The 16,979-nt window shown below is 65.2% G+C and overlaps 2 protein-coding genes across 6 annotated transcripts in view; one reads left to right on the top strand and one right to left on the bottom strand.

Moving 5' to 3' along the window:
- Window positions 1-1,239: 1,239 nt before the first annotated feature.
- Window positions 1,240-6,228, bottom strand: CDT1 (chromatin licensing and DNA replication factor 1). Of its 2 annotated transcripts, none has more exons than XM_055726963.1 (10): window positions 5,755-6,228; window positions 5,230-5,394; window positions 4,917-5,134; window positions 4,240-4,437; window positions 3,983-4,128; window positions 3,575-3,678; window positions 3,091-3,279; window positions 2,563-2,697; window positions 2,039-2,240; window positions 1,240-1,935 (listed from the first exon to the last, which is right to left on the bottom strand). In XM_055726963.1, the coding sequence occupies exons 1-10, from the start codon at window positions 6,103-6,105 to the stop codon at window positions 1,772-1,774; spliced, it is 1,872 nt and encodes a 623-aa protein (XP_055582938.1). In that variant the 5' UTR covers window positions 6,106-6,228; the 3' UTR covers window positions 1,240-1,771. The 2 variants fall into 2 exon arrangements, with proteins under 2 accessions (XP_055582938.1, XP_055582939.1); XM_055726964.1 differs by having other exon boundaries at window positions 4,240-4,434.
- Window positions 6,229-8,508: 2,280 nt separating this feature from the next.
- PIEZO1 (piezo type mechanosensitive ion channel component 1) overlaps window positions 8,509-16,979 on the top strand; it is a 24,648-nt gene continuing 16,177 nt past the window's right edge. For 2 of the 4 annotated variants that reach the window (XM_055726732.1, XM_055726731.1), the window contains exons 1-3: window positions 8,509-8,797; window positions 15,524-15,619; window positions 16,831-16,953. In XM_055726732.1, coding sequence (XP_055582707.1) covers window positions 8,734-8,797; window positions 15,524-15,619; window positions 16,831-16,953 — 283 coding nt within the window. In that variant the 5' untranslated portion in view covers window positions 8,509-8,733. Of the gene's footprint in view, window positions 8,798-11,085; window positions 11,174-15,523; window positions 15,620-16,830; window positions 16,954-16,979 lie in introns of those variants that run through there. The other 2 variants (XM_055726733.1, XM_055726734.1) reach the window with 2 other exon arrangements.

The raw sequence follows: 16,979 nt of genomic DNA, 5'->3' as shown, positions 1-16,979 counted from the left end.
TGTCACCATTTCTTGAAAAGCCACTTCATCGCTGCTCAGTTTGCACTGAGAAACACTATTCCCCTGGGAGAAACCTACTCCAGGGCACTTGTTTTCACAGCCAGCCCCTGCACAGAGCCAAGGGAGGCAGCGCCTCGCACGCATACTTGGCACAAGGAGATAGTCCCTGCTGCGAGGTAGAGAAGGGAAAAATTAGTTCCACCCCAAAGAGCTGTGGAAAGCAGCTGCGCGCTGTGGAAGGGAGCGTAAGCCCTGCCAGTGCCAGAGCTGGCTGCGCGCGGGGCCAAGAGGTGACATCAGGGAACCCAGGGACAGTGCCTTCGCCTTGGCCAGGCTGTCAGCAACCATTGATGTAATTTGCTCGCAGGCTGTGCAGGCGTGGCTTACAGGTGGGAGGCAGGGGTCTGTCCCACGCAGCAGCACAGGAGCTCGCAGGAGCGTTCCCGGGGCGCACAGCGCCTGCCAGGCTGCCGAAAGCGGCTCCTCTCCCCCGCGGCGAGGTTGGGCAGCCTGGCCAGGAGCCCAGCGCCTCGCACCCCCCAGCCCTGCGCATCCCTCCAGCCTCTGGGCCAGGCTTAAACCCCCTTCCCTGAGAACGGGGCTACCCCCTGCCAGCAGTGCCGGCCAACTGGCTGCATGACGGCAAGCAGGGTCTTGAGGAGGAAGAGGAGGGCCTGCCTGCTCCCAGCACTTCAGGTAGGCATGCCTCCATGGTCCCCCACCCAGAGGGATAAAGGACAGTCGCCTTTCCACACAAGCCCTTGGCGTCCCACGCCAAAAGCAGCCCAGTTTGGCTCAGGAGGCGGTGCGAGGTGTGCCCGACGTGGCACTGGGGCAGGGGCAGCTATCCCCTCCTCCCCTGCACCAACGCTGCCCATCCTGCAGCAAACGCTGACCTGAGCCGGGCACTGGGCCAGGCCAGCACCTCTGCAGCACCTCCTTGTCCCTCTTCCCGAGCCGCTTCAGCCAAGTGGTCCGAACTTTTCCCTGGGGAAAAAGCCCACCCCTGCACCCACCCCCAGCCCTGCCTGTTCCTGTCCCCACGGGAGCTGCTCTGCAGTCCCCATTTACAAAAGCTACATTCAGTTCCCTGCAAGCCCACGGTCACTTTTTCCAGTAAGTCTTTCTCCAGGAGCTGGATGACCCAGCCCTTCCCTGCCTGTGCCGGCTGGCGCCAATTGCCATGGAGAACCGCGGAGCTAATACGGCACGGAGAGGCAGCTCACCGAGGAAGAGCGCTGGGTTAATACAAGTCAGCTATATTTAAAACATTTAATACAAATATGTTTTGACAAGTCCTGTAGTTGTTTCCAGTGAGTGCTGGAGATGAGTTTTCCCTCCCTTAAAAACAGACAAGGCCCAGAGCTCCAAAAACATAAATTTGTGACTTCTTCTCTCACTCCTTCCTGCTCGTCACCCTCTCACCCTGCCCAGTCCTGCCTCCACCCCACCAGAGCCCAGCTAATGGAAGAAACCTCCTACTTCAAACCTTCTGGAGAAGACAGCAAAGGCGAGAAGAGGGTGCTAGCTCCTCTTCGCTGTCTGCATTGTCACCCTAGGACGCAGGACTGCCTGCCCCCCCTCAAGAGTTAGGGGAGCTATGATCCTTGTGGACCCTGGCGGAGGGGTTACTTAAATTAAGGCATTTTGCTCTTCCTCAGACATCCCGGAGGACGAACCTCCCGTCAGCCCACACCAGATCCCAGAGCGCAGTTGAGATTTGCTACATTTAGAGGAGGTTGAACGGGGGAAGCCTCAGCCCTTGGGGGGCTCAGAGGGCTTCTGCCTCACTTGCTGCCTTGGTGAGCCTCTGGATGATGAGGCTGAGGTCCTTCCCTTTGTCCAGTTTGATGTAGGTGTCTGTCCTGATGGCATGGATTCCCACCCAGTCGGGCAGCAGCTCTGCGAAGAGGTGCAAATGTTTCTCCATCTCACCTGCAAACAGGAGCAGCAGCCACTGAGTCAGAGCTCAGCTCCCCAGCCCCCTCCTCCTGCAAAGACCCTCCTGTGCTGGTGAGACCACCCCTTGCTTTCCTACCGGGAGGCATCTGTGTGGCGTAGCTGTCAGCCATGCGGGCACAAGCCACCTCCATGGTCAGCGCCTGCTTCTTCTCGGCCACAAAGATGTTGCGCAGGATGCGGGCCATGGCCGGCAGCCGCCCCAGCATGGCGAGCCGCTCCTCTTGCTGTGGGTCCCGTGTCATCAGCGCCTGGAGCTTCTGCGCCTCCTTCATCCGGATCTAAAGACGGTGGATTTAGATTAGATGTTGGGAAGAAATTCTTCCCTGTGAGGGCGGTGAGGCATCAGCACAGGTTGTCCAGAGCAGCTGTGGGTGCCCCATCCCTGGCAGTGTCCCAGGCCAGGCTGGACGGGGCTGGGGGCAGCCTGGGCTATGGCAGGTGTCCCTGCCCCTGGCGGGGGGGCGGAACTGGGGGGGCTTTAAGGTCCCTTCCAAACCAAACCACCCTATGATTCTATGATCTTGGGGAGTGGAGAAAATGGGGGTGAAACAGGCAGGTGCCCCCCAGCACCAGCGTTGCGGCCAGGATTGAATTACTCACCCTCTCAAGCAGGGCCTGGGACACCCCTTTCAGAGCACTGGAGGTGCTGGCAGGGGACGGTGCTTTGGAAACGGCCGGTTCTCCTGCACCGGCTTCAGCGGTTCTCAAGGCCAGGTTGGCAAGAGCTTTTTCCATCTGCTCATGTGGAAGGAGGAGGAGTTGGGTTACAGCTGGGAGCCGCTCGCACTGGAGGAAGGAGAAGTTTTCCCTCTGCCGCCCCCGCCACCACCCTGCAGCCCAGCACTGCCACTCCAGCACGTCCGACCCATCCCTGCGCAGAGGACAATTGGGGTGCTGCATCTATCTCCTCTGCCAGCCCCCAAAATCAGTACTGACAGCTCCTCTGGCCTGAAACCAGCGGCGGTGCCAGCCAGGCTTGCATTCCCACCTGCCTACATTTCACAGTGCTCCGAGCCCTGTGGCTCTGAAATGGTCCTTCCCGACCTCTGTGGTGACACCCTTCCTGGAGAGACAGCTAGTTTGAGGTCTGCCAGCCCCAGACGGAGCCAGACCCCAGTTCAGACTCACCTTAGGGATCAGCATCCCCCGAGCCGTGCTCAGCACCTCCTGGGCTGTGGTGAGCCTGTCCTCCTGGGGCGGCTGTGGCAGCTCTGCTGGGCTGATGTCCGGCACCTCATCCACTTTGAAGCGGGGATGCCAGCGGGTCAGCTTCTCCTCTGGCACCACCATGGGAGGGTTGAGGGCAGCCAGGAATGCCTGGAGAGAGGCAAGAGTTGCATCATGGCACCTGTGGGCCAGGTATGGGGGAGCCGACCGTTGTTCTGCACTCCCACTATGGCTTGGCAACACACGGCAGCTGGCTTGGAGGAAGATCAGAGCCAGATTCCAGCTGCCATCCTCCACATCCACATCCAGCTGCCAAGAGCATCCCACAGGAACCAGCCATGTTCCTCAGCCTGGATGCCAGCCCGCACCTTCCACTCGCTTCCTAGACAGGAAGCGGAGCAACCCCAGACTGCAAAAAACAGCGGAGGGTGCCAGGGGTCCTCACCTTGTGGTGCTGCTTGACAATGTTCACCAGGTTGTGGTTGAACTCCTTCCTGCGCTCCAGCAAGCGCAACGCCGACAAGTGTGGGCGGCCATTCACTTTCTCCTCTACAAGGACAGACACGAGCGTTACCTGCAGCACCTCAGCAAAGCACGGCAGCACCATGACGAGGCCCAAACCTCAAGAGCCTCAGGAAGCACAAGATCAGAGCCGTGCCGTGGGGCTGAGCTGCTGCCAGAATCACTGCCCCGTCATCCTTCCACTTGTCCCAAAAAGCATTTTCCACTCCTAACACGCTCAGGCCCTTATGCCTCTAACAGACCAAGCAGGGAGCATCCCTGGGGATTCAGGGATCCCAGCCAGGGCTGAGCGCACCCTGACTCTTCAGGCACCCCCCCGAGTCATACATACCTTCCCCCAGCACTGGCTCCAGCGTGAGTTGGTAGTCAGACTTCTTCATGCCGTTGCTGAAGGTGGGGATGTTCTTCTCCTGGCGCAGCCGGTACGAGGTGGGGTATACCGCCTTGATCTGCCCCATGTGCCGCTCCTCAAACTGCCTGCAACAGCACTGGAGGTCGGGAACCCCAAGGGCATCGGGACAGCAGGGCAGCAGCCCCGATAACTTCAGCTGGGACCCCCAAACGAGCTGCCCACTGCTGCTAACTTACTTGCGCATCATGTCCTGCACCCCCTGCTTGACCTTCGCGAAGGTGATGGTCTCGGCACGGTTGAAGAGCATCCCAGCAATGGTGTCCACACTACGGAACATTTCCGCCAGCACCTTGAACTTGTAGGGCAGCGTGAGCCCTGGGGGCAGGTCCTGCGCGAGGGTGTGGAACCGCTGGTACGCAGGGGCCTTCTCGCTGCTGGGAAAGGAGAGGTCAGAGTCCCCCGTGCCCAACAACCACTGGGCATGGTGACTGGTGCGGGGACAGCCCTGAGGGTGCAGCCAGGGACCGAGACTGGCCAGCATGGGGGTCCCACTGCTGACAGGGTGGACTCCAGAGCCCAGGAGCTGCGTGCCCACCCTAGACAGGGGAGACCCCTCTCCTCTCCCCATTCCCAAACCCTTCCCTGAGCAACCCATGCCAGTATCTGGGTCACATCACCCATCCAGGGGACGCCGGTGCCCCAGCGCTCACAGCAGTCAGGGTGGCTTGGACCACGCTCAGGGAAGCCCTTCGCATGCGGGGGGGCCCCAGAGAGCCCCAGACCCCCCTCATGGGGTGGCAAGACCCCTGCAAAACTGCTGCAGGGCTGAGCAGTGGAAAAAGTCTGTGGCAGCCACTGGGACAGCCCAATTTCCCCTCAAACCTGGGGCTGCATCCCTGAGGCTACTCCTCACCCAGCCTCTGCTGCAGGAGCTGCCACCCCAGTGTCCTCAGACGGCTGCGCCTCCAGCACGGCTTTGCTTCCCGCTTTCTTTTGGCGGATCCGCAGTTCCAGCTGCCGCACTTGCTCCAGACGGCTTCGCAGGCTGATTCTGGCCTCAGCGGGGACCGGGGGCGGCTGGGCCAGCATCTTCATCCTCTGCAGGCGGCACCGCAGCTCGGCCAGGTCCTCCTGGGTGGGGAGGGGGCACAGGGTCAGAGCAGGGCTGGTGCAGCGGCAAGGAACACAGCAAAACACGGGCACAGAAAGCTGGGCTCATCCCGCACCCGCTGCAGCTGCCTGGCTGTCCCCGGGGGGGCTGCGCTGGGCTGTGTACCCCCATCCTGCTCGCGGCCGGGGGAGAGGATGGTGTTGGGGGGGTGGTCCGCTGCCAGGTCCTGCGCGGGGGGCGTCGGGGGACATGGCGCAGCTGGAGACGAGGGGCTGGTGGCCTGCAAGGGAGCAGAGATGTGTTAGAGGCTGCCGGGGGATGTGTGAGGAGCCCACCCACCGGGAACCCCTCCCCGATGTCCCCCCACAACCTTGCGGGGGGGGGCGGGGGGGGGAGCCAAGGAGGAAGCCTGCACTAGGGGCAGGGGACAAGCCCTGGAGGGGGGTGTCTGCACCAGAACGGGGGGGGCGAGCCCCGGGGGGTCTGCACTAGGGGCAGGGGTTCAGCCACCGGGGGGTCGCTCCAGAGACGGTGTCCCGGTTCCACGGCTCCCCCGACCCACTCACCGCCCCAGCCCCTCCCCCCCCCCAAGCCCGCAGCCCGGGGGCTGCACACATGCCCGCCCCCAGCGGCTCCCTACCGCGGCCGGTGGCCCCGGCTCCGCGTCCCGGTGCAGCTCCAGCCGCTTCCGCGCCGATTTCCCGCCCGGCTCCCCGGGCCAGGCCCGCGCCGGTGTCTCCGCTTCCATCTCCCGGCGGCTCCGCTTCCTGCCCGCCAGCCCCGCCGCGGCCGGCCAGCCCCCGCGGGCCGGGGTGCGCGGCGAGCCGGGCAGCGAGCTCAGCCCTGCCGGGGCACCGTCCTCCTCCGTCCCCCGCGGCACCGGGGAGCCGGCGAGAGCGGCCTTGGGCCGGCGGCCGCCGCCGCGCTTGGCCGAGACCCCGGCGGCCGCCTTGGTGCGGCCGAAGAAGTCGGTGAGGCGGCGCTGGGCCATGGCGGTGGTGGCGGCCCCGGCCGCGGTGGCGATCGCGGTCCCGGTCCCGGCGCACCGACACGTGAACCCGCTACGGCGCGCGCCAAAAGCTCCGCGCTTGGCGGGAACGCACGCGGCCCCAGCGCTGCCCACCGCGGGCCGGGAGGGGTCACGTGGGCGGGGATTGGCGCCACGGGGCTCTTAAAGGCGCCGTGTCCCCATATTACGGTGCTGCACGTGGGGGCCGGAGAGCGCGGACCCGGTCCGGGGTGGGGGTCGCCGGCCTCGCCCGGGGCCGCAGCGTCCGGTTCCGTGCGGCATGGGCAGGGGTGGCGGCTGCCCAGGCTCGGGCTGGTGCAGAGGGGGGAGGGGCTGCGAGCGGGGGGAGCCCTGAGCAGGGGAGAGTTGGGCAAACAGCATCGGAGATGGTGCTGGCCCAGCTAGCCCTTGGGCTGGTGGTCACCCCTCTTAGCAGCCCAGGGAGCTGCTTGCTTGCAGCTCTCGTGGGGCCCAGCCCTGCCTGGCTTCCAGCGGGAGCTCTGTGGTGGCCACGGGGTCCCCTTGAGGGACACTGCCGCCTTTCCCTACACTCGCAGCTCCGGGCAGTGGCCGGTGCTCTGGCTAGGGATAGCCGTGGGTGCAGGGGGCTCCAGAGGCACCCACACCAGCATTCCCCTGCCCCACGGCGTGCCTGGGTGCTAATGGCACTGCCCGGACGTGGGAGAAGCTTGCTCGCCCATAAACCGCCTGGCCGGGCACTCAGGCCATGCCCGCAGCACATTACGGGGCCGCACGCTCCTCCAGCATCTCTCTTAACGCCTGAGCCAGGCCGGCAAAGTGGAGCGAGGCCACTCAGGGCCGGATTCGGCGGCGCGAGGCAGGGCTCTGGGGTGCCGTTCCCGGTGCCCATTTACTCCCACAGCCTCCATTGCGCTCAGCGCCGGGCTGGGAGTGAGATGCCGGGGTGGATGCTGTGCACCACCCTTTCCTGGATCCATTCTGGGTGGGGGGATGCAGCCCGGGGCTTGTGCAGCGGTAATTTCCACGCCTGGGTCCCACGGACGTGGGGTTAACGCAGAGCTGGGTGGCTCAGCACCACAAATGCTTTATTTACGTGAGTGAATCCCTCTGGGTCCCAGCGGTGAGGGTCGCTGCGGCTGGGCAGAGGGGCTGAGTCCCTGCTCAGAGGGTGCTCAGGGGTGGTTTGGGCAGCCACAGCCTGTCCCAGCTCCCACGAGGGGCTGTGCCCAGAAAAACTCATCTGGCCGCAGGTGTTTGGGGGCCCTCAGGCCCACCCGCCCTTGGTTCAGTGGGCAACGCTGTGCAGGGGGCTGGGGCACATCTGGGGTCCGGGGTGCAGGAGAGCCCCAAGAACACTGGAGTGAGCCCAGGGAAGAGAGCAGAGCCCAGCAAGGTGGGGAGCAGGTTGGCAGGCAGCGAGCCAGCTGGATGCTAATTTATTAAATGAGTTCGGAAAACAAATGCGGGGAAGCCAAGGAATGCAGAGAATTTCATGGGCCGATGCTCGATGCTTCCTGTTAGGGGCTGGAGGTTACCAGCGCTGGCCAGCTGCTGCCCGCCACCCTGTGCCTGCCGGTGATGCCACCTGTGCCACCGGCTGTGCCCAGCACCCTCCTGGCCAGGGCTCAGCTCAGGCTGCGGCGGTGAGCGTGGCACACAGCCCCCGGGCTGTGCAACTGTGCGCCCAGCACCCCTCATCTGGGCACCCAGCTCGGTGGGTGCGTGGCCACCCATCTGCCTCCCCAGGGCATGCCGCGCGCACCCATTTCCAGGGATCTGGGGCCACGCACCCAGCGCTGGGACACAAGATCCAGCCCCCGAGGTGCGCAGCCACGCACCCAGCACCCCTCATCTGGGCACCCAGCTCGGTGGGTGCACAGCCGTCCAGCTATCTGCCTGCCCAGGGCGTGTGCTGTGCACCCATTTCCAGGGATCTGGGGCCACGCACCCAGCTGTGGGACCACAGCCCCCGGCCGCGCACACCGGCTCCGGGGGGCGCACGGCCCACCTGCCCGCTCCCGTGCGGGGCTCTCTGCCCCGGCTGCAGGGCTCCGCGCCCCAGCGCCGCCTCAGCTCCAGCCTCCTTCGTTTATTTATTTTTTTTTTACTACGAAGCAAACAGGAAACACATCAGCTTTTTTTTTTTTTTTTTTTTTAATAATTTTTTTACGATAGCTTTTCCCCCGTGCTACCCTTTCTGCCAGCGGCGGGATCCGGGGGGGCTGCGGGGTCCGGGCTCGCTACCCCGCACCCCAGGGCCGCAGCGCGCAGCTCCCGGGGCCGCCCCCGCTGCCGTCGGGGCTGAGACCGGCCAACTCGTGGCAGCAGTGGCGGGGCTGCAGTGCCGGCGGGCGGCGCTAGGCGGGGCGGGCCGTGCCGGGCCGTGCCGTGCCGTGCCGGGCAGAGCGCAGCCGAGCCGTGCCGGGCAGAGCCGTGCCGAGCCAGCCCGCCGAGGGGGGCGGGCGGCGCCGCTTATAAAGGCGGCGGGAGCGGGGTGGGGGAAAGCGCGTCCCTTCGCTGCGCTGCGGGACCGGCCAGCGGGGCCTGCCCAGCCCCGGCGGGGCGGAACGGCTCGGCTCGGCGGGGCTCGGCGGGGCATGGGCCGGCCCCCCCCCGCCGCCTGAAGGGATGGAGCGGCGGGCGCTGTGCGCGGGGCTGTACTGGCTGCTGCTGCCGCTCGCCCTGCTCGCCGGTGAGTGCGGCCGCACCGGCCCGGGGGCTTCGGGAGGGCTTTGGGGTGCGTGCGGTGTTCCCCTTCCACGCGTGAGCCGGGTCGCGGTGCTTTCCACCCGAGGGAGGCGGGCGGGACGCGCGGCTGTGGCGGCCCCCCCTTCCCCCAGCCCCACGCGGGACCGAGCCCGCTCCCGGGGAGCGCTGCGGCGCCTGCGGGCCGGGTGCGGGCACCCCCAGCACCGGGCACCCGGGGGCCGCTGAGGGCCAGAACCGTCCCGGTTTGTCGCCCCGCTCGCCACTCTGCCCGTTTCAGGGTGGGCGTGTGGAGGGCGCTGGGGCAGCGGGGATGGGCGATGCTCGGGGGGTGGCTGGCACCTATCGCGGCCCGTGCCCGGGTACCACGCCACCGCCGGGAGCGGGGGCACCCAGCCGGGCTGCAGAGCCTCTGCAGGGCCGTGGCTCCCAGGCTGCTCCCTGCCCGCTTTAAGCAACGCTGGCCTTTGAAGGCAGATGCGCCACCCACCAAGGCAACCCTCTGGCTACCGGCCTGGAAAATACCCGTGTCCTGGGACGCGCCGAACAAGAATCAGCTCTTTGAACCCCGGTTGCTCAGGGGAGCCTGTTCGGGGACTCCCCGTTTACCTATAGACGCAAAGGAAAAAAACCCGTCTCCATAAACAGGATTGTTCAACGGGTTCCTTGTGCCCGGGCACAGGCAGGGTCTGGCTGCCGCTGGGCTCGCAGGACCCGTGCGTGGTGGCACGGCTTTTGGGCTAGCGTCACCCGGAGAAGGGGTGTGCGCCCAACCAGAGCAGTGTCCAGTCAAGCAGCCCCTGTCCCGGCTGCATTTTGGGGTGCATGGTGCTGGCCATGCCACCGGCACGGGGTGAGCCTCACTGGCAGGGGAAGTTGGTGACTGTTGAAAAAGCTTCTTTATTTGCTCTGGTTTGCTCGAGGAGTGACTCAGTGCATCGCGCAGGATGTGAGGAGGTTAATTATAACCCTGCCTACGAGCGGGGCTGGGAAGGGAAGGTGGCCGGGTGCTGCTTGCACAAGGCCTCCCAGCCGGTGGGGTGACACCGCCGCTCCGGGGCGCGGGAGCTGCTGGGTGCATCCCGTGGGTGCACGGGGCGACACGTGGCCTCTGGGCGCGGCCTCGCGCATGGGGCCCGTTTGCCCCAATTTTGCCGATTTGGCTCCAAATTGTGCCAGGCTTGCTGGCATACTTGCCCTGCTCCGGTTTGGGATGTTGTGCTGGGGATGTGCCGTCTTCCGCTGCTGGTGATGCTGGTGGCGTTGGCGTTCCCCCCGGTGAGCTCGTAGGTGGCTTGTTTAAATTTGGGGCCCCACTTGGGTGGGGGCTGCCCTGGAGGAGCGGCTCCCTTCTGCTCCAGCCGCTTGTCCAAATAGCCGTGGGGGTGACTCGGCGGGGGCCTGGGGCCTCGCACCTGTGCCAAGAGGGGAAACTGAGGCACAGGGGCATGTGGCTCGTCCTGCTGCACCTGGGGGGGGAGGAAGAGCCCCGGAGCACGACCCGCCTGCAGCACTTCCTTCCCCAGCAGTTAGGCTCTTCCCAAACGTCCGGAGGATGTTTCCTGGCGGCTCCCGGCCAGCTCCAGGCCAGTGGAGGTGCAGGAGCTGTGTGTCCCATGGCTCTGCTTGGGGCAGCCCCCGTTCCCATGGCTGGTACAGGCATGGATCCCTGCAATGCAGCTCCCAGCCGTGCCACGGGACGTATCCCCACCCTGCGCAGGGAGATGTCTCGGCTCCATCCTGCGTGCTGGGGATATTGGGGTGCACGGAGCCGACGGGGGCCTGCTGTGCCTTCCCAGCAGCATGCACCCCATGTGTGGGGGGACCAGGCAGCTCTGTGCCGAGACACCCGGGCTGGGTGATGGTTCTGGCTTACAGCTCTGGTGGCTCCTTGGTGCTCAGGCATAAGTGATGGGTGAGGGTGGCAGCCCCCCTCCCTGGGCTGTGGTGCCTCCCAAATCGCAAGGCCTGACTCGAGGTGAGGTGAGGACATGGCCCCTCTTGGATGAGCCCCCCTGCCTGGCCAGAAGGTGATGGGGTGCCAGGGGGTCCCTGAGGGGTCCTGGGTGCCACAGGGGGCTGCTACCCAGCTGGGTGCTGGTAGGCATGTGGGCTGCAGCCAGCTGCCTCCTGCGGTCAGGTGCTTTTTATAAAATGAAGGGAAATAAAAAAGAGGAGGGAAAAAAAAAAAAGAAGAAAACTTAAAAAAAAAAAAAAGCCACCGCTGTCTCCAAGAGCAATAACTGCTGTTTCCTCCCCAGGCACACAGGGGGATGGGAGGCACCGGGCCGGCTGCCGGCAGCCTGCCTGGGCAGTGGTGCCCATCTCCCCAGGACTGAGCCTTTTGCAAAGCCCCACTGAGGTGGGTGATGCTGTGGGGGCTCCCTGGGGGTGCAGTGGGTCCCCACTTGGTGAGGAGGGGGATGTGTGTGTCTGTGTTTGGACACTCCTTAGCGCTACTGTATGGCAGCCACTGTCATGGGAATATTATGGTGGATCTGGGGATGTCTGCGTGTGATGGGGATGTGAGTCCTGGTGCGCAGGCGGGTGTGCAAGCGGGAGATAGGCACAGGCATGCTGGTGCTGAGCCCATGGCTCTGGAGGTCCCGAGGGCTGCTCCAGTCCCTTGGCACGGGCTGTGCCATCCCAGTGCTGGCCCCCATCCCAGTGCGTGCCCGCTGTAGGGGCTGCAGCTCCCGGGCTGTGGGTGCTGGGAAAGGGGGTGTCCCCAGGCACTGGAGTGGCAGCGAGCAGCTGCCCCACAGCCACTGGGTTCCCTGTCCCGTGTGTTCCCTGTCCCGTCGCTGGCTGGCTGCTGGGGTTTCCCAGGCTGCAGCCGTGGCACACGCTGGCACCCAGCCCAGTGCCCTCCTGGGGCAGCTCCTGCGGCATCCCTGGGGAGCAGGGCTGGGGGCTGGCAGGAGCAGGATTAACTTTCCACAAAAACAGGATATGGCGGGTGAACCAGTGGGGCTGCTCCCTCTTCCCGGAAAGAGGAGCCGGGGCTGGGAACACGCCGGCGGCTGGCTCTGCCGACCCAGTGGCTGGCTGCTTTGGGGCTGACCGGATTTTTGGCGTGGGGAGAACCTCTGTGGCCGAGGTTCGTCAGCCTGCCTCTGGTTTACAGCCAGTGGATGCAGAGCGCAGGGTCCCGGGTGCAAAGTGCCACCCTGGGGAGCCTGTCTGGGTCACCCTGGGACCCCAGCTGGGGCCGGTTAGGGGGGAGGCAGGACTGGGCTGCAGGGAAGCAGCCTGGCAGAGCTGCCCACTTCCAGCAGCAGGTAACGGGCCTGTGTGAGAGCAGCAGGGCGGGCAGGGAATTAAAGAGCTCTTCTAATTAATCCTGAGCGGCCGCAGGTCCCCACAGAGCCAGCAGCTGCGCGGGTGCCAATCGGTGTATGGGCCATGTGTGGGCACAGGCGAGCTGGTGCCGTGGGGCTGGCGTGTGGGGCTCCCCATCACTGGCAGGGTCCGGGGAGCCCCCTGCCCCCCTGCTGTTGGGTATGGGTCCGTCCCTGGGAGCTGGCTGGGCACGGGATGGGTCTGGCACAGCCCCCTCCCTGCAAACCAAGCACCCAATCCTCTCCCACAGCTGCTCTTTCCCGGTGTGATTATGGTGGGAGAGACCCCAATGCCAGCTCTCCCCGGCTGCCCACACCTCACCGCTGGGTCCCTGCCCTCCCCCGGGTCCCCGCTGGCCTCCATCCCCTCCCACGGGGGGACCTCAAGGGGAGATTATGGGTTGCTGCGAAGGGAACCCAACACATCTCGCCCAGCTCCCTGGCGCTGCAATTTATCCTCCTCCCGGCACATTAACGTCGTTAATATTTCACTTGCCTCTGGTTGCCAGCAGCGGCCGCGGTGGCGGTGAACTCCTGGCAGCGTGGGAGCTGATCCGGCTGCTCCCGGGGCTCAGCAGGGGGGTCTGGGTTAGGGTCCAGGGTAACCTTGCTGGGGGTGCAAGGGGGATGCTCAGCACAGGCCAGATCCTGCCCTGTGTGTGTGGCAGAGGTGAAACCGTGGGGTGTCGTGGGTGATGGGTGCTGCTTGCACAGGGTGGGGGACAGTGGGTGCCACGGTGCTGCACCCACCTGGCTCCTCACCGGGAGGATGGGTGCGGGCAGGTGGGTTTTGCTGCGGGGCTGCTCTCCCCACCATCACACTCCCCACATGCCAAACTGGTTTTTCTCCCGGCACTTTTCCTGCTGTCAGCACTGTGGGGAACCGGTTTCCTCCGACTGTGCAGGACAGAGCACCCACGCAGGCTGGCACCACGGCACGCCCCGGTGCAGCCGGCCCTGCCGAGGAGGTGTGGGTGCAAAGCTGGGCATCGTGGGCTGCGCCATGCCGGTGGGCTGTTGCCTGCCCAGCACACCATAAGCATCTTTTTAATGTGGTTTTTTTGGTTTGTTTTTTTTTTTTTTTTCCTTCGTTATCCCTTAAAAGCTGGTTGAAGCTGGCAAGCACTGGCCACCCTGCCGGGAGCTTTCCTGGTGATGCCTCGAGCTGGAGCAGAGGGGGAACCATCAGCCAAGGGGTCCCATGGGTGCTGGTTTTCAGCCCCAGGGCGCAGTGGGGTGCCCTGCATTTGCAGGCAGCTGCTGCCAGCCCTTCCTGGTGCCACAGGTGACCCCAGGACACTGCCACCGAGGTGCCTGCTTTGTGCTGGCCCCTGCCCGGGAGTGACGTCCCCAGTCCCAGGTGCCAGTAGCATAAAATACATGGGTCACACTGTTGCTTTGGGCACGGGTGCTCCCTGCAGCGTGTGTGTGCCCAGCGATGCTGGTGGGTCTCCCCGCAGTGGCCATGATTCCTGTCCTCCTCGCAGCTCTTGGGCAGACCCCAGGTGGGCGATGCTGGTGGAGCTCTGGCACAGCCAGTCCCCTCCGTGCCACCAGCACCCACAGGGTAGCCATGGCTGGTTCACCCAAAGGATGCTGCCCTGGTGCAGCGGTGGGGTCGGTGCTGGGGTGGAGGGTGCCAGTGGCTGCCGGGGGGCTGGTTGGCTCCCACAAAAGCCAGAGCAGTGGCTCGCCCCCGTGCTGGGAAGGCTCCTCTCAGCCCCGTCACCGCTGGCGGGAAGGAGAATATTTGCTCCATGAGATCATGGTTTGCCGAAATGTAGCCAGCAACCCTCGGCAGTGGGGAGGTGACACGTCCTGGGGTCACCGCGGAAGGGCGGCTGGTGGGATGGTGGTCCCAGTCCCCCCACCCTGGGCACCCTGTTGCCCCCCCCCCCTCGTGTGTGGGGGCTGCCTGCGCTGCCCGGGGCGGGGAGCCAGCTGGGGACCCTGGTGTGGGACCAGCTTTAGCCCCGACAGGTGCCACGTGGGATGTGGCCTGGGCTGCTGGGTGCGTTCCAGGTGCCTCCTCTCCCGTCAGCCCCGCACCCTCCAGGGACACCCTGGGGTGCTGGGCTGCTCATGGGGGGTGGCGCAGTGTCCCCCTCCACTGCGTTGTCCCTTGCCCCAGGATGTGCCGTCCCATTGAAGCCTTGTAAACACAGGAAGGGCTGTGCCGGGCTGGTGGTGCTGAGCACGTCTCCTGGCGCTTGGCCTGCCCCTCGCCTCGGCCCCCCAGCCCCATGGGGCCGGGGGCTGCCCTCTCGGCCCCCACTGCCTCTCCCTATTCCCAAGTGGGGTGCCAAGGGGAGCAGGTCCCCTGGCTACACAAAGCTGAGGTCCCCAACACTGGGGCTGTCCCCTCCCTGGGCTGCTCCGGGGGAATGTCACCTACCCAGAGTGGGGTCCCCCACCCTGGAGGGATACCCAAAGTGAGGTCCTGCCAGCCTGCTGGGGGGTGACACTGGGAAAGATTCCTCTGGTTTGCAGGGGAGAGGATGGGGGGACACCCTGGGACAGGGGCTCAGTTGAAAGCGAAGCTGCTGCGGTGCACAGCCCCCCTCCCCGTGACTCCCTTCCTCTCCGCTGGGCCGGCGGGTGCCTCGAAGTGGCCGTGCCCATCACCGTGGCCTCATGGCTGGGCAGCCACAGGTCTGTCCCGTGGCTGGTCCCAGCTCGAACTGCTCCATGTGGTGGTGTCTGTCACCGCTCGCCTGGCGTGTGCATGCAGCCGATGGGAACGCCACGTCCCGTGCGTCCCCAGGCACGGCGGCAGCTGCCCTGGGATGTCCCAGCCTTCGGTCTCTGTCCCCGCTGGTGGCAGCTCCACCGGGTGCTGGCTCATCCCAGCTCCCTTCCCAGCTCCTCATACGGTTTCCCGCCTGCAAACAAGCTGTAATTTAGGTCTAAAAATAAGCGAGAGGGAAGGTGGTGAGCTGGTGGCGTGCCCGTGCCGGGGCTGGGTGCAGGTGAGGGGCTGTGCCAGCCCCGGGGTGGCCGTGGGTGGGGGTCCCAGCCCAGCTGCGAGGCTCCCTGCGAACCGTGGCGTGGGCTTGCAGGAGTGATGTGCAAATGCAGCAGGTTCTGCTCATGGCTCTCGTCCCCCTGTCACCCCACATGTCTGGCAGTGTGTCCCCTCCCTGTGTGGGTCACTGGGACTGACCCAGCCCAGGCTCCTGCCTGTGTCCCTCCTCCCACCGGTGTCTTATGGGGGGCTTGAGCCCCCATCCAGGACTACCCATCATTTTGGGGTGCCTCTTGTTTTGGGGATCCCCAGGGTGGGAGGGAATGTAGCCAGGAGCCTAGTGGGGTGCAGCACCCTCCTGGTGCTGCATCCCTGGTGCTGATGCTGCCCGTACCTGTGCCCACAGCCTGCCTCTTCCGCTTCAACGTCCTCTCCCTGGTGTACCTGCTCTTCCTGCTGCTCCTGCCCTGGTTCTCGGGGCCCACCCAGCACTCTGCCAGAGGTAAGGGGCTCAGCCTGGGGTGCGGGGGGTGGGCAGCAGGGTGGGCAGCTCTGCCTGGGGGAGGTGGGCAGCGCGGGGGCTGCCAGCCATGCTGCAGTGGGTACCTGCCCTCCTTCCCCTGCGGTTTCCCCCCGGCTGAGCAGCGTGGCTCCGCGTGGCAGTGTTGCTCTGTTAATTATAGCCCAGTGTGGCTATTAATAGACCTCCTGCTCCAAAACGGCCAGTTTTGAGCCCCAGCCTCATTAACCAGAAACCTCAGGGCCAGGCTGTGCCTGCCAGGTGGGCAGGGATGGACCACAAGCAGCCCCCCCACCCTGCCCGGGCACGTGTGTGGGGGGCACGGGGGATGCGTCGCCCGTGGTGGGTGCATGGGAGCATGTCCCCGGCAGCGGGTGCATGGGACATGCCCCTGTGCGGGGCAGGGGGTGTCATAGCCCCCGCTGTCTCTCTGCCCTCAGTGCCACGCTGAGCCGTGCTGTAGCACAAGCCAGCAGCGCCTGGCATGGCTGCAGCTAAAAGCTTTGCCCTCTGAATATTTCATGGGCTCGCACGGCCCCGCAGCCCGGGTGCTGCTGAGAGCCTTCATGCGGATTTACAGGAAAAAACAAGTGGAGGGAAATTTTTTGGCCCAGGGCCACCCCCCGGCCGGTGTGCAGCTGTGGTGGGCTCGCTGCCTGTCCCATGGCTGGGAAAATGGGCGCATGGCCCAGGGAGCCGGGTGGGTTGGGGGCACAGCTGCAGCTGGTGGAAGATCTGACGGAGCTCACGGTGTGGGGGACCCCTTAGCAGCCACCCACAGTCCCCCTCCAGGACATTCCACCAGGGATCGGGATGGGGCTGTGAGCTGTGTCCCGATGCCAGTCCCCATACGGTGGGACCAGGGAAGCGCCTGATGCCAGCTGGGTTGGAAGGTGCTGCAGGGGCGACGGGAGGGAGTGTGGTGCTGGGGCTCTGGCTCCCTGCATTGCCCTGTGTCTCGGTTTCCCCAGTAATGCAGTAGAAAGGATGCTCTTAGGCTGTGCTGGGTGCATGGTGAGACGTGCAAAGTCCTGGTGGGACCCTGTCCCTGGGGAAGACCCCTCGCATCTCTGGGCACAGTTTCAGTGCACCCCTTCCCAGCTCTTCCCAAGGGTGCTAGGTCCCCGCTGGGGATGCTCGTTCTCCCCAGGGCCACCTTGGTCGATAGGTAATGGGTTGCCCGTGTCTCACAGGTCACACCAGCTGCCTCCTCAAAGCTCTGCTGGGCACCAGCATCCTCTTCCTCCTCGCCCACTTCGTTTTCCAGATATGCCTGTACATGCTGCCCGTCCTGGATCAGCTGCTGGGGCCCAGCTGTGAGTACAGGGCACCAGGGCAGGCT

Source organism: Falco cherrug, chromosome 14 (genome assembly GCF_023634085.1).
Source record: "Falco cherrug isolate bFalChe1 chromosome 14, bFalChe1.pri, whole genome shotgun sequence".
Lineage (NCBI taxonomy): Eukaryota > Metazoa > Chordata > Aves > Falconiformes > Falconidae > Falco > Falco cherrug.
The sequence above is the reverse complement of the archived record's forward strand: the minus strand, read 5'-3'. Positions and strand labels throughout refer to the sequence as shown.